The sequence below is a fragment of the Mustela lutreola genome, chromosome 1, assembly GCF_030435805.1.
Source record: "Mustela lutreola isolate mMusLut2 chromosome 1, mMusLut2.pri, whole genome shotgun sequence".
NCBI lineage: Eukaryota > Metazoa > Chordata > Mammalia > Carnivora > Mustelidae > Mustela > Mustela lutreola.
In genome coordinates, this window is record NC_081290.1 from 277,594,339 (window position 1) to 277,609,590 (window position 15,252).

General features: G+C 44.2%; 1 protein-coding gene across 1 annotated transcript; it reads right to left on the minus strand.

The window, feature by feature from the left end:
* Positions 1-672: 672 nt before the first annotated feature.
* LOC131822677 (olfactory receptor 9I1-like) lies at positions 673-1,617 on the minus strand. Its single transcript, XM_059158966.1, has one exon. It carries the CDS (start codon positions 1,615-1,617, stop codon positions 673-675), a length of 945 nt encoding a protein of 314 aa, XP_059014949.1.
* Positions 1,618-15,252: the final 13,635 nt, after the last annotated feature.

A 15,252-nucleotide genomic window follows, 5' to 3' on the forward strand; every position in this document is an offset into this window, starting at 1 on the left:
TATTACACAGTAGGAACAACAAAGCCAGGAAATCGTCAAGTGAGAAGGCAGTTTGCAAATTTCATCCTTGTGGCATGAGCAAGAAGGAAAGATACCCAAGGGGGTATCACAAGAGTAGGACAGTGAAGAGGAAGGCTGTTTGTCAAACACTCCTTTCCTTTGGCCATTGGGAGACTCAGTTTTGTCTTATACAGCACTCCCAGTTAACTGAGGTGACCAGTTACTCATGTATTTTTTTTAAAAAAAGACTATTATCACTGATTACTGGAATCCCCAAATAGAACCTTTGACAGAGAAAAAGGCAGTATTAATGGAAGCAAAAAATGAGAAGGAAAAGATGGAATCCCAAGCATGGTTACAAAGATGCCAGGGGAGATGAGATAAACTCAAAATCCCCTGGAGCCCTGAAATTACGTAAGTTAAGATATCAGACAGTATCATAGGCTGTTGTGCACTAAGGAATGGACTGGAAGTAGGAGAGGGGGAGGAGAAAAAAGCACCATGGGATTGCTGGAAATGAGTTTACCATATTTGCAGGTTTTTTTAAATCTGCCCTCTGATACCCATCTACCTTCTATTTATGGGTCTGATTTGCGTATAGTGTTTGTACCTCTGAGGATCTATTGATATGGGAAGAAAATAGACCAAGAGGAGAGGTCTTGTCACTCATATCTACACACTCTGGAACACCTGGAGTTTACCAGTGATCTTTCTGAAGGCTGCTTTCACATCCTTGTTTCTTAGGCTATAGATCAGAGGGTTTAGCATAGGGATGACCACAGTGTAGAAGACAGACACGACCTTGTCTTCCTCCAAGGACTTGCCTGAGCCACTCCGAAGATACATGAAGATGAGAGTCCCAAAGAAAAGGGCCACGGCAGTGAGGTGGGAGACACATGTGGAGAAAGTCTTGGCCTTGCCACCTGGAGACTTTACCTTCAGAATGGCCTTGATGATGAACAGGTAGGATATCAGAATGACCAAGGCATTGGCCAAGATCACAAAGTTGCCAAAGAAGACAATGACAATTTCAGTGTTTGTCGTGTCACTGCAGCTGAGTTTTAGTAGGGGTGGGAGGTCACAGAAGAAGAAGTTGATCTGATTGTGGTCACAGAAGGAGAGGGTGAAGGTGCATGCGGTACGCAGGATGGCCCCTGACATCCCACAGATATAGGCCCCCACCACCAAACTCCAGCAGATTCTGGGATTCATGGCTACAGTGTAGAGCAGTGGGTTGCTAATAGCGACGTAGCGGTCATAGGCCATCACTGCCAGCAGGAAACACTCTGTGCCGGCACAGGTGGTGAAGAAAAAGAACTGGGTAGCACATTGGCCAAAGGAGATGACCGTCTTGCCAGTGGCGAGTGTGGCCAGGATCTGAGGGGTGACCACCGAGGCATAGCAGGCATCCAGCTGGGAGAGATGGCTCAGGAAGAAGTACATGGGGGTGTGGAGTTGTATATCCATTTGGATCAGAATGATCATCCCCACATTTCCCAGAAGGGTGATGATATAGAAGATGAGAAACATTAGGAAGAGGGGAATCTCCAACATGCGGTCGTCCGTGAAGCCCATGAGAATGAACTCTGTTATTGTGGTGAGATTATTCTCAGTCATGGATTCAATATGGACAATTGATCTGAAGATGAGAATGAACAGCAAGAACCACAAAATCCCAGAATGGAAGGACAGATTCTTTCTATGGTAGAAGTTAGCTCTATATTTCTGGGCCAATTTATAGAGCTTGTTTTTGGGAAATCTTGTACCTGGTTTGTTCTCCTTGGGCATCTATGTTCTTCTGCATTTTTTGGAGCTGAGCCCTGAGCTGGTGCTTCTGCTTCACATTAATTCTGGTATGTATTTGGAAATTTCTGTGAAGACAAGAGACACATAGACTCAGATTTGGGAAGAACCTGGTCAGCAGGTGTTGTAATCCCCACGGGATTCATGCCTTCTGCTTGATCATCGGATTGCTCAATGAGCATTCATCTGCCGACAATTTTACCTGCTAACTCTTATTTTGGATCTGTATGAGCTCTCTTTATCTTCCACACATTGGTTTTAGTTTTACCCCTTCCAGACACTTCCCTCATAGCCAATGTAATTCCTTCTTCTCATAAAAGGCTTTCAGAAGCTGGAAGATGATGAATCTGCTCTTTATACTGGCTGTCCCCTCATATTACCCACTGATGTGCTTTTTTCTTATTATATAATCAGTCGCATGTGTCCAAAAACTGCTTAGTCAGATGGTATTAAAAAGATGTTTAAGGGTACAAACTTGTAACTGGCAGATACGAGTTCCAGAGATCTAAGGTACAGCCCGGTGACTATTGTCAACAACCCTGTGTCATAAACATTGTATTATAGTCAACACCAGTATGTTGCAAACTTCAAAGTTGCTAAGAGACAGTTCTTAATTGTTCTCACCACAAAGAGGACTTAAAAATTGTGGGAGGTGGTAGAAGTGTTAGCTAACACTCTACATACAGTAATGTATAAATGTATCAAACCAACACATTGTACAGTTCAAATTTACACAATGTTATGTATCAACTATATGTCAGTAATAATAAAAAAACAAAAAGTCTTTCTACTTTGATCTTTGCCACTTTATTTTATTTATTATTTTTTAAAAGTTAACTTATTTATTTTTATTTTAAGCAATTTCTACACCCAGTATGGGGCTCTAACTCATGATCCCGAGATCAAGAATCTTATGCTCTTCTGACTGAGCCAGCCATGCACCCCTAATATTCAAATTAGCTCAAATTAGAGGTCACTAGTGAAAGAGAGACACTGATGTATCAGATAAAACATGGTTTCCTGAAGCTGTTTGCCCAACCCACCTGACTCTAGCAGCTAGTTCTGGGGATGAGTCAAGCTCTGTGATTGTCCCCTCTAGGACATACCAACTAGCTGAGTCAATTTTAAAATTCACTTCCCCTCCTTGGGTTTTATTTTCTGTTCAGCAGAATGGCAGGGCTAGGTTATATGATCATTAAAGTTCTTTTGTCTCTCACAAAGCATGATTTATAATAGGTCTAGGTGTATGGGTTAAATGAAGCTTTTGAAAGGACTTTCCTAATATCTATACTAGAATGTGCATACTCTTTACTACAAATTACTGAGTAAATAAAATATGCAGGCACTATTTCAAGTGATTTGTTACTTATGGGGTCTTAGGTCTGAAATTGAGTTAATCTTACTTGCCAGGTCCTGACAAGTCATCATTACTGATGCAAGGCATTTTTTCACTTTATTCTTTTTGCTTCCTTTTCTTTCCATGCCCAATCCTTCCCCCATTCCTCATAGGTATCTAGTCTGATGCAAAATATATGTCCTCCCATGCTTAGTCCTTTCCTATTGATTTAAAAATATGTGTGCCTTTAAAAAAATACAGTGATTTTGATGTAGTTTTAATTTTACATACAGGGTCTTGTGCTATAAAACTTATATATTTTTTCTTTTTCCACATATTCCATATTTTTGTGATTTGTCCATGTCATGTAGCTACATCTAGTGTGTTATTTCTGGTTTCGCTATGGTCTTCCTTGGTATGCTTACAACACATTTACTTATCCATTCCACTAAAGATGTTGAAGCTTTGCAAAAATTATCTTATTGTATCCTAGAAACAGCCCTTTGAGGGCTGTTAGCTTATCTATTTATTTTTTCTTTACTGGTGAGGAATTTGAACTTCTGGGAGATGAATTTGTTTAAGGTGACCCACTTTAATAAGTGGAAGAGCTGGGTTCTGAATGATAATTGTTTGATGGCAAATTCTGTGCACTTTGCTATGAATTTTGCTGCCTTCTTACACTTAAGCACATCTTTATGATTCATGAAATCGAAGGACTCTCCCTGCAGTTCTTTGGGTTATCAGATCCTTCTTGCTTTCAAATCATGAGAGAGCTTGGCTAATTTCAACATCTTTCTCACCCCCTAATTCTGAAATTGTCATAGACCATTTTCTCACCATCGTGTGGGGGAAGTTGTGGGGTTTCCTCTGATTGTGAGACAAGACTGTTCAACGCACATGATGGGGGAGTAGGTGGCCCAGATCACCAGGGTAGAGATGCAGCCATGCTGGGTTAGTCCTGCACACAGGCTAGGCCTATCTCATACTCTGGTTCTAATTCTTCCAGCAGCCCTGGAAGTTGGGTACAGTCATGACTATTTTATGGATGAACAAAGAGGCTTGGAGATGTTAAGGAGGCGGCCCAATTTGGCAGACATCTAGGAAGAAACAGAAGCAACATTTGAATCTGAGACTTTATAACTTTAAATTCTGTCGTCTTTGCTTCACATTATGCTGTCCTTTTAGGGAAAGAAAATAACTTTTTCTGCAGACCCAAGGCTCAATTTTTAAACTCATAGTTACTTCTAAGACTATTAGACATATACTCAAGTTCATGAGGAGAGAGGACTAAGTATGACTTTGGAGTTTTTTGATGGTCTATGTATTTTCTTCCTCCTTTTTGGGTTAAGACATCCCTAGAGATTACTTAAAAAAAAAAAAAAAGAAAGAAAAAGAAAAGAATCTGGAGTACCTGGATAGCTCAGTTGGATAAATGTCTGCCTTTGGCTCAGGTTATGATCCCAGGGTCCTGGGATCAATTCCCATGTCAGACTCCTTGCTCCGTGGGGAGTTTGCTTTTCCCTTTGCCTGCTGCTTCCCTTGCTTGGGCTTTCTCTCTCTCTCTATGACAAGTAAATAAATAAAATCCTAAAAAAATTATCTCTCCATCCAACATGGGGTTTGAATTCATGACCCCAAGACCAAGAGTCATATGCTCTACCCACTGAACTAGGGGGGCACCCTGAAAAAGCCCAGATTCTAACCTGAGTCTGTCTTATTCCAAAGCCAGAGCTCTAGTACATATGATTAGTCCCACCTTCAGTGTAATCACAGGTAGTACAGTAATTTACAGTGAAGTCTTGGGTCTAAGCTTTGCAGTCGAGTATCCCATCCCTGCCCCATATATATTTAAGTTTTTATTTAAATTACAGTTACTTGACATACAGTGTAATATTATTTTCAGATATACAATATAGTCCTTTCACACTTCTATAAAACACCTGATGCTCCTCACCACAAGTGTACTCCTAACCCCCCATCACCTATTTCACCCATTCCCCCCATGCACCTCTCTTCTGCTAACCATTGGTCTTCTCTACAGTTAACAGTCTGTTGCTTTTTTTTAAAAGATTTTAATGTATTTATTTATTTGAGAGAGAGAGAGAGTGAGAGAGATCATGAGAGGGGAGAAGGTCAGAGGGAGAAGCAGACTCCCCATGGAGCTGGGATGCCGATGTGGGACTCGATCCCAGGACTCTGGGATCATGACCCGAGCTGAAGGCAAGTGCCCAGCCAACTGAGCCACCCAGGCGCCCAACAGTCTGTTTCTTGATTTGCCTCTCTTTTTTCTTCCTCTATGATAAAGAAGATGTGCCACATACATACAAGGTAATATTACACAGCCATAAAAAAGAATGAAATCTTTCCATTTATAATGACGTGGTTGGAGCTAGAGAGCACTATGCTAAGTGAAATAAGTCAGCCAGAGAAAGACCAGTGCCATATGACATCACTCATAGGTGGAATATATTTTCTAAAATTTATCCAGTGACACATAAATCCAAAGAGATTACAGCTATATCTGAACTTGGTCCCATTAGATGACAGGTTCCAATGACAATGGCCAGATTCTCTGCCCAGTTTCAGCTGCCCTAGCTCGTATGCACCTTACTTCAGACCTTGCCCCATCTCAACATTCCTGAGGTCACAATTACACCTTAATTACCTGGTGGGATAATTCAATTGGGTTTATCTCCGGTCCGGAATTGAACTAATCTAGGTCATTTAAGCATTTTGCAGTAGGCAGCACGAGATCGCTCCAATAGGTGAATGTAGCTGATAGAGTACAGGTTTCTTCTTATGAAGCAAACCAGCGAGATATTTAAAATGCTTTGGGGATGGTTTTTGAGGGAGGGATGCAGTGCACACAAAGGTTGTCCCTGAATCACATGTCAGCAACTGGGACAGCCTCCGGGCTCCTAGGAACAGCCGGGCTTGTCCGGGAGAACACACTTCAGCAGGGGCTCATTATCTCATCTCTCTACAAATCTGAGAGGATAAAAACAAACCCTGTGGGATTTCACGGCAACTCTGAGCTCATATTAGTCTCAAAGCTCATTTACAGTTGCTGTAGGGAATGAAGCTGGTTCCTCTTTGCCACTGGCCCTCAGTGTCCTACTGTCCCAGTCCATCAGTGGTTCTGCCAGGACTGGGACTCTGAGGACTCCTGGTAACATCCTCTTCACACGGTGTCCACCCTTGTACCCAGACCTTGTATTAAGTCTCATGCCATGGACTGCTCAGAATTTCATTAGGAAGAGTGGTCTAAACATGCTTCACTTGAATCTATACCATGAGTAGCTTATTCGTTCATCTTCCTTCATGAGCCATTGCTGGAGTTTTTGTGGGAAGCCTTCTCTGGCTATTCCAGCTCTCACCTCTTCCCTGGTCTCTGAAGCCCACTCTGTGTATGTGTGTTAGAACGGCGCACTTTGCCACTGAATTCTAGTTGCCTTACATTGTTAATGGCTATGCCTTGGTTGTTAGTCTTGTTGCGCAGCTCGACTATAGGTTTCTGGAGAACCCATCTTGCTTCCTCCAATTCCTGTGTGTTCTGCATTAGGAGAATCTATCCCATGCCCTGAATGCTCTCACCCACTCATCAGTGCGGGATTGGGACTCTTTTAGCGAGATCTCAGAGGGGCCATGTGCCCCATGCACTCAAAGTAACATGGCAGGAATAAGACATCTTGATAATTAGCAAGCATGCAGTCTCGCCGGGGTGGTTCTTACCATAGCAGAAGAAAAATGGAGCAAGAATATATGACAGTTGGGGCGCCTGGGTGACTCAGTGGGTTAAAGCCTCTGCCTTTGGTTCAGGTCATGATCCCAGGGTCCTGGGATCAAGTCCCGCATCGGGCTCTCTGCTCAGCAGGGAGCCTGCTTCCCTTCCTCTCTCTCTCTCTGCCTGTCTGCCTACTTGTGATCTCTGTCTGTCAAATAAAGAAACAAAATCTTAAAAAAAAAAAAAGAATATATGACAGAGAAAGAAGTCAGCCACAGACCAGGACTTCTGGCAGTGCAGGGAATTCCATCTTTCAACACATTTTTGGACAATATTTATGATCATTTCCTGTCATTAAATACCTACTGAAATATCTGTGTAGTAAGAGGGTGTGTCCTGTATTGCAAGTGTTTCCTATAGATGATAGTGTGGCCATTGGGACAAGAGAGAGAAAAAGGAGGGAGAATATGCCAGCACTGATAATATTGCATTAAACATCCCCTGGGGAACTTGTGGATACGGATGGCTCCATCGTATTTATTACCTTCTTCTCTTGGCCACTGGTTGGAACGATCTGGAGTACTTTGATTATTATTATCATTATTGTTGTTCTTGTTCCTATTAAGCCTAGGACTCTTGTTTTGACCTTGGAAGAGATGGTTTCCTTAAAAAAAAATATGGGAGACAGGGGCTTGGGGGCCACTGTGTCACCTAGGGAACAGTTATAGGAGAGACCTGTCAGGGGATGTAGGAAGCAGAGACTAGTTAAGCAAAGATACCATTTCAGATGGAGGCTAGCCTGATTTGTAGGTTAACTCTGGAATATGAATTACATCCTGACTCAGTTCTTCCTTGAGGCAAGGGATTTGGCCTTTTGTGGCCCTTATTGACTGTTCATGGACTGTGTGCTGGAGTGGAGGTGTGACTCCCTTTGGGGAGGTGGGTCCCTTGGCTGAGTTCCTTGTAGACACTTGGCTGAGGAGGGCTCTACACCAGAGAAGGCTGTACCTGCCAGCTGTAAGCAGCCAACACTTCCAGCAGCCTCGCGGGGCCAGGCGGATCTGGAGACAGGGATACTCAAGGGTGCTCTCTGCTCCCCATAGACTTGAGTATTTACAGCTGGGGCTTCTGATCTTACCATGTGAAGTAGGGGTAGCCCAAGAAGGGCAATAAGAAAGATGCTTCAGTACAATTCCTATCACAATTCCCATGGTATGTATGTATATATATATATATATATATATATATATATATATATATTTTAAAGATTCTATTTTTTTTTTATCTGACAGAAAGAGCATGATCGGGAGAGGGGCAGGCCCCCCCCACCCCCGCCCTGAACCGGATGTGGAGCTCGATCCCAGGAGTCCAAGATCATGACCTGACCCTAAGGCAGATGCTTAACCCACTGAGCCACCCAGGTGCCCCTCCGGCAGTATTTTTTTTCACAGAAACAGAATAAACAATCTTAAAATTCCTCTGGAACCACCAAAGAGACCGAATAGCCAAAGCACTCCTGAGAAGGAACAAAGCCGGGGGCATCACACTGGTTTTCAAACTGTACCACAGAGCTATAGTCATCAAAACAATACAGTACTGGCATAAAAATCATTATAGAAGCCAATGGAATAGACTAGAAAGTAGGCTTCTTTATTATTATTGACGTGCAGTTGACACACTGTATTACATCAGTTTCAGCGATACAAGGTAGTGATGGTACCAGTCTGCACTTCTGTGCTGCTCCTTGTATCTGTCACTGTACAGTATTATTACACCACCACTGACTACATTCTCTATGCTATGTAAGAGAGGCGTCTTACGATTCCACATGCAGAATGTCATACGGTATTTGTCTTTCCTGTCTGACTTATCTCACTTAGGATAATGCTCTCAATATCCGTCCATGTTGTTGCAAATAGCAGGATTTCCTTCCTTCTTATGGCTGAATACTATACCCTGGTGTATATAGCATATTTTTGGCCTCCTTATAATCCATATTTCTCATAGAATTTGGAGAAACTGTTTAAAACCTATATCTGTTCTTTAATTTCCCTGAATTCCTCCATTGAGTTCCCTTTGCACTTGGGAAAAAAACCCATTTTCTTACTCTGACCTAGGAAATCATATGTGATCTGCCCTCTGTGTACCTCCCTTCCTCTCTTACTGCTCTCTGGCCCTTATTCCTGCTTATTCCTGCCTCAGGCCCTTTGCCCTTGCTGTTCCCTTTGTCTAAAATGCTCTTCAAATAAGAAGATGCTCTCGTGTGTTCTTCCCATGCCAGTCCTAGTGTAAATGCCACATCAAAGACCTTTTCTGACTTTGAGTCCCTTCTCAGCTACTACCCCAGATAGCTCCTCTCACATCATCTTGCTATATTTGTTTATAACCTTATTTTCTGTCTCTGCCTATTGAAATGTAAGATACAGGAAGGCAGTGATTTAATCTGTTTTGTTCACTGCTATATGGCCAGTGTCTAGAACGTTTCCTGGTGTATTAGGTGCTCAAATATTTGTCAAACAAATGAAAGGAGATATCTTTAATGTTTCTATCATTCAGTCAGAGAAGTCAACAGCCTCACTAGAAAATAGGGGCATCTGGATGGCTCAGTGGGTTACGCCTCTGCCTTCAGCTCAGGTCATGATCTCAGGGTCCTGGGATCCAGCCCTAGGATCTGCCTACTTGTGATCTCTGTCAAGTAAATAAATAAAATCTTAAAAAAAAAATGTAATGAAATTAACAATTAAAAAAAAGAATGGGCAAAGTGCACGAAAGCTAAATTTGCAAAAGGAGAAATAATTATCTACACATTTGAAAAAATGTTTAATGTCACAATAAATAATTACAATTTATGTAGCCCTGAGCTACCTTTTTTCTTTCATAATCACCAAATATTTGTTTATTTATTTTTAGTTTTCAAAGATTTTTATTTATTTATTTGACAGAGAGAGATACAGTGAGAGAGGAAACACAAGCAGGGGGAGTGGGAGAGGGAGAAGCAGGGTCCCCGCTGAGCAGGGAGCCCAATGTGGGGCTTGATCCCAGGACCCTGGGATCATGACCTGAGCCAAAGGCAGACACTTAACAACTAAGCCACCCAGGTGCCCTCATAATCACCAAATATTTAAAAGAAGATCATGATACTTGTATCAGCAAGAGGCTGGGAAACAGGTTCCCTTATGTGCTATGGAGCTCTGGGCAGCATCTTACAGTCAGTTTTATTACTTTGTATAAAGACCCTCAGAAATGGAAATGCCTTTTTCTCTAATCACTCTGCTTCTGGGAAGTTAGCCCACAGAAACAATCATTAATATCTACAAAGGTCTGTGGTTTCGGCCCTGTTGTCTTATAACAAAAAGTTGAAAATATCAAAGTGACCAAAATTGTTTAAGTGTAATAGGATATCCTGGATGTGAGGAGCTTCTCCCAATGCACGTGCTTGCTTGGGTGGGTTGCACAGGGTGGGGCTGAGAAGGGTCACTTTTGTACATGGCAAGGCATGAAATTTTCCCACCTCAGAGCCCCACAGAGGTTCAGGGAAATGAAATATCCTTGGCAACCTGGGTTGGGAGTGGCCTAGTGCAGAACTCACCCTAAGGGAATGAAGGGGTCTTCCTGGTGGGTGGGGCCACGTCGTTGGTGGTGGGTGTTGGTGTTGGAGGTACAAGAAGCAGATCAAGGAGATCATATCCATCCAGCTGCATTGGTGGATGAGGGTTAAAGGGGGGCATGATTTAAGAAGTAGCCTTTTGGGTCAGAAGCTGATTCCCCATGTCATCCCATGACCCTGGGAGTTCAACAGCATAGCTCAGCACGAGGGTGTCTCTGTGGAATGGGTAGAGGTTTTGGGAAATCTTAAAATGGGGGAGTATGAATCAAAGGTGACCTCATGTGACCACCAGGATGGAAAATACCCAGGATATAATATTAAGTGGACAGCCATGTTGGGCAATGTTTAAATGTTTAAATTTTCCCATGTGAAGATAAGAAATACCATATATCTTTTTAAAAAACTTTATTTATACTGGAAGTCCCAAACGCTGAACCAACAACTACTGGAGATCAGCAAGTATTCCAAGTGAAAGCACCTGCAGAAATGATGACCGACAGCCTTCTCTCTGTGAGCAGTGATCAACAAAACAGTGCAAGGGGAACCTAGAGGCCCGAGGAAGGAAGGAATGAATGGAAGGGAGGAGTCAGGTCTCCTGGGAGATATGGGCTTAGCGCGGTCAATATGTGTGTCAGGGGTGTAGCAACACGAAATACCACGCATCTTTATTAAATTAATGCTTCTAAATGGCATCAGTATGTCTCAATTTCCTTTTTTTTTAAAAAGATTAAGACTATTAAAATGTTATATATATAATATGTAATATACCTCCATCTCCCACGGGTCTCTACTCTACCCAAGGGTTTTTGAGAATTTCTGCATACAAGAAAATTTGGGGATGTCTTTTGCCTTCGGGTTATCATGACTACGTCTGAGATTGTTAAGTACGTGTGGTACATCAGACAAGGGCAATCTCACCGTTTTTGTGGCAAATTTGGGAGTCGGTTTTTCTTTTCCTGTGGTAGCCTGGACATTTTGGATACAGAGTCTTGGGGCTCAGTGACCCCTACATCATGAGCAGCCTGACGAGAGGCCCCAGGACTTCCCACGGTGTTGGTGTGGGCCACAGGTCCCTCCCACATGAGTAGCTTTAGAACAGTTACCTTTTCTCTTGTTAACTCACCTTAATGGAACAGTGTAGAAATAGTGTGTCGACTTTAATCCTGAATTTGTAAATATATGTGTAAATTTCTATAGAAAAAAAAATTCTGGAAGGATAGTCATAGTACCAGCCCCTGTTCTGTGTCTTACTTGTATCACCTGTAATGTCCGTGTCCATCCAGGATGTAACTCACTGAAACTCCCCACAAAGAGGAGGATTTGAACCCGTGCAGTCTACAGCCAGGGCTTATGAGCTAAATAACGATGTTCTAATATCTTTCCCAAACCCCACTTAGATGACACATTCTGCTCTTACCCACCACCCCTCACCACCCAGTCTTCTGGACTGGTCCTGCCGGAGGTGAGTGTGAACCATAGCCTGCTGGAGAGGGCTTACATTTCTTTGTTTGTACTTTTGTGAACTTGTTCAAATTTTCTGTCCTACGTAGTTGTGTTTATAATCAGCCTGCTGCTGGTTATAGGGATAGGGGATAGCGGTTAAGAGCAAGGTGTGTGAAGCAAGCCTCCCCTGGTTCCCATCCAGCTGTGTGACCCGGGGGTGGTCATTTTACCTCTCTGAGCCTCCGCTTCCTTACAGGGAGAGGAGAACAGTAGCGTTGTCCTCTCCAAGGGGTTTTTGTGTGGGGGTGGGGTGCCCGGGATGAGTTACCCTCGATAAAACTCATGTGTTGTGCTGGGCCCTGCTCGAAGGCCTTTGTGTATGGGTGACTAATACCAGCGAGGAAAAGAGGCTGCAGGCTGCTGGGACTGCCCGTGATCACGTGTTTCCTCTGAGCCCTCACAATGAGACGGGTCTGAAAGGGTCACTCTGAGGACGACCCCTCAGAGAACAGAATGCACTGGTATTTTCTCCCCATAACCCGGGTCCCAAATGACGCTTAATGATGGCAGGGGACGCCAGACAGGACCAAGTGTGAATGGGGAGGGATCGAGACAGCTAACTTTGCAGGGACTTTTTTCTGAAGGTTTCTCACCTCTGGGGATCTGAGGAGTCTAATTAGCAGCTTAGGGCCTGATTAGAGAAGCCCCATTAGCGACAAGCCCCCTGCCCTGGTCTAATTGGCCTCCTGGAATGCCCAGGACAGGACGGGGAGGCAGGCACCTACTGGTTGCCGGGGCTTGAAAGCTGCGGGCACCGAACATGCTTATTCCTCAGGTCCTCCCAAACCCCACTTAGATGACACATTCTGCTCTTACCCACCACCCCTCACCACCCAGTCTTCTGGACTGGTCCTGCCGGAGGTGAGTGTGAACCATAGCAGATCTGAGAGGAAACGAACCAGAGGCGAAGTGTACCTGACACCCGAACCTTGGTTTCCTCTCACGTAAAATGGGTTTATCTCTTTTTGCCTTTTTAAAAAAGATTTTATTTGTTTATTTTAGAGAGACAGAAAGAGAGAACACACAAGCAGGGGAGGGGCAGAAGGAGAGGGAGAAACAGACTCCCCGCTGAGCAGGGAGCCCAGTGGAGCTCGACTCTGGGATCATGACCCAAGCCAAAGGCAGACGCCTCACTGGCTGAGCCACCTAGGCGCCCCTGTGTCTCTTTTCTTGAGAGAGTAGGGCCAAAGCTAGTACTAGCTGACAGTTACAAGTTGCATTTCCCTCTCGAAGTGATGCAAGACCCTTAGCCTCTGGGGGGTCTCAGTTTCTTCCTCTGTATAGAGCCGACATTGCCTCTCATACCTGCTTCAGATGATTGTTTTCAGAATGAGAAGAGACAGGGTAGAAGAGACCACGTGGAAGACGAAAGCTGCTATTTTAAGTATCAGGGGTTCTATTCAGAAAAGGGGAAGAGCAAACGGCTCCCTTGTTGAATCTCTGAGAAGCTTGTAACTCTCTGGCAGGTGTTTGGAATGCATCACAGAAAGTGCTGGAAGATCTAAGCGGCTCTGAAACAGAGCGATCTCCTTGGTGGGAGATTTAATTTCCCAGTCACTGATTTGTCAGGAATGGTCACCTGGAGCTCAGACATCAGTCATCAGTGATGCTGCAGAGAGGGTGTCTGTTGTGGCTGGGAGGTAAAAATCTAGATTCCCACGGAGTTCATGAAGCTACTTTGGGTGGGTGTTTGGCTGAGCTGCTGCTAAGGCAAGAGAACTGAGCTCTCTCATTGAGGACCGGTCCGCCAGACACAGACTTTGGGAGAGGCTCTAAGGAGGTCAGGGAATGACAGAAGCCCCTAAGAGCAAGACAGAGTGACGATCATGCTCATGCTTTGTAAGGCTGTCTCGGTCTAGGTGTCCCCATCACCACAACCTTTCCCCTCCCCATCCCCCTTCAAAGGAAGACAATCCATCTGTCCTCACCACTCTCCCCAAAGCAGAGAACTCGAGTCATTGTGGGCATCAGAAGAACAGTACTATGTCTCTGAGTAGCCGTAGCCATCCAGGCAGGAGAGAGTGTCTTGTCAGGCGGCAAATCTGGGCTCTTGTCACTCTCAGGCGGTCTGCTTCTAGGCAAGACCCACCTCACCAGTGTGCCTCTCCTTCTTCATCTCTGCTTACCCCATCTGAAGGCAGAAGGGCACAACCATGACTTTCAGAAGCTCCTTTAGTTCAAGATGCTGCTGTATATTCAGCTCAGGAAGAAAAAGTGTAAGAGATTTGAGGTCAGCATTTGGATAGACTCGATATGCCATTCTAGAAGTTTGTTGTAGATCGCCAAGTGCAGAAGAACCTTAAGGTTTCCACTTTTCAGGTCTTCCCCCCACTCCAGCATCTCCCATCTGTATCACGATGACCACCTGGTGAGGGGCCAGGGGTAGGGGGAGGCAGAAAGGGCTCTGGGTCCCAGCTCTGGCCTTTATTTCTAGACGGGTGACTTTTGGACAAGTCTGTTGACCTCTCTGAGTCCCACTTTCATCATCTGAAAATGGGCTGTGTGAGGATCAGATGAGTTAATAGGTGTCCAGTGTTCTTAAACGAGAAATCATGAAAGTCATTTGTAATTTTGGGCAGAGGAAGCTCACACTTTCCCTTGTGTGCCACAGAATCAATATCTATTGAACACACAACATGTCATGGCATTCTGCCCTGCAACACTCCTGTGACTTTGGTGGTTTCACGTCCATCTTCTCTATGAAAGAGCCAAGGCGCAGGGAAGGCAAGCAGCTGGCTGGGTTCTGACCCCGCTGTGCTAGAACTTGGAAGTGTTCTCGTTCCCTGACAACATCCCGGCTCTGCCTCCCTGCTATTTTCAATGAGGCTTGCCGGCGAACGTTTTCCCATGTCTTGATGAGTTTAAATCCAGCTAGAAAATGACCAACTGAAGTCCCCCTACCCCCAACCCCAGACAAGTTTCTGAGGACTCTATTTTGATCTCTGGGTTGAGCTGCTTTGTCACCTGAACACAGACAGAGTGTGGGTGGAAGGAGCCGCTATGTTTCTCACCATTTAAACATTCTGAGGACCCAAGCTCCCCCCTGAACACTTTGAGTGTTCATTTAACTTCATTTCTTTGTTCCTTTTTCCTCTTCAGGTCATCACAAGCAGATGATACCAGTTCTATTATAGTGACAGAGGGAGGGTAACTGTCACCCGTGTCTCTTTAGTTCTATATATTCATCACGACATCCCCAGTGTCCCGAACGCTGCCTGGCACAGAGGATAAAGGCAGAGCTTTTCTAAATCTTTGTTGCATACTTCCAGCTGAGGAACA

Bases quoted from the DNA above. Each gene is read 5' to 3' on its own strand.
- LOC131822677 (XM_059158966.1), bottom strand. From the start codon at position 1,617: ATGACTGAGAATAATCTCACCACAATAACAGAGTTCATTCTCATGGGC.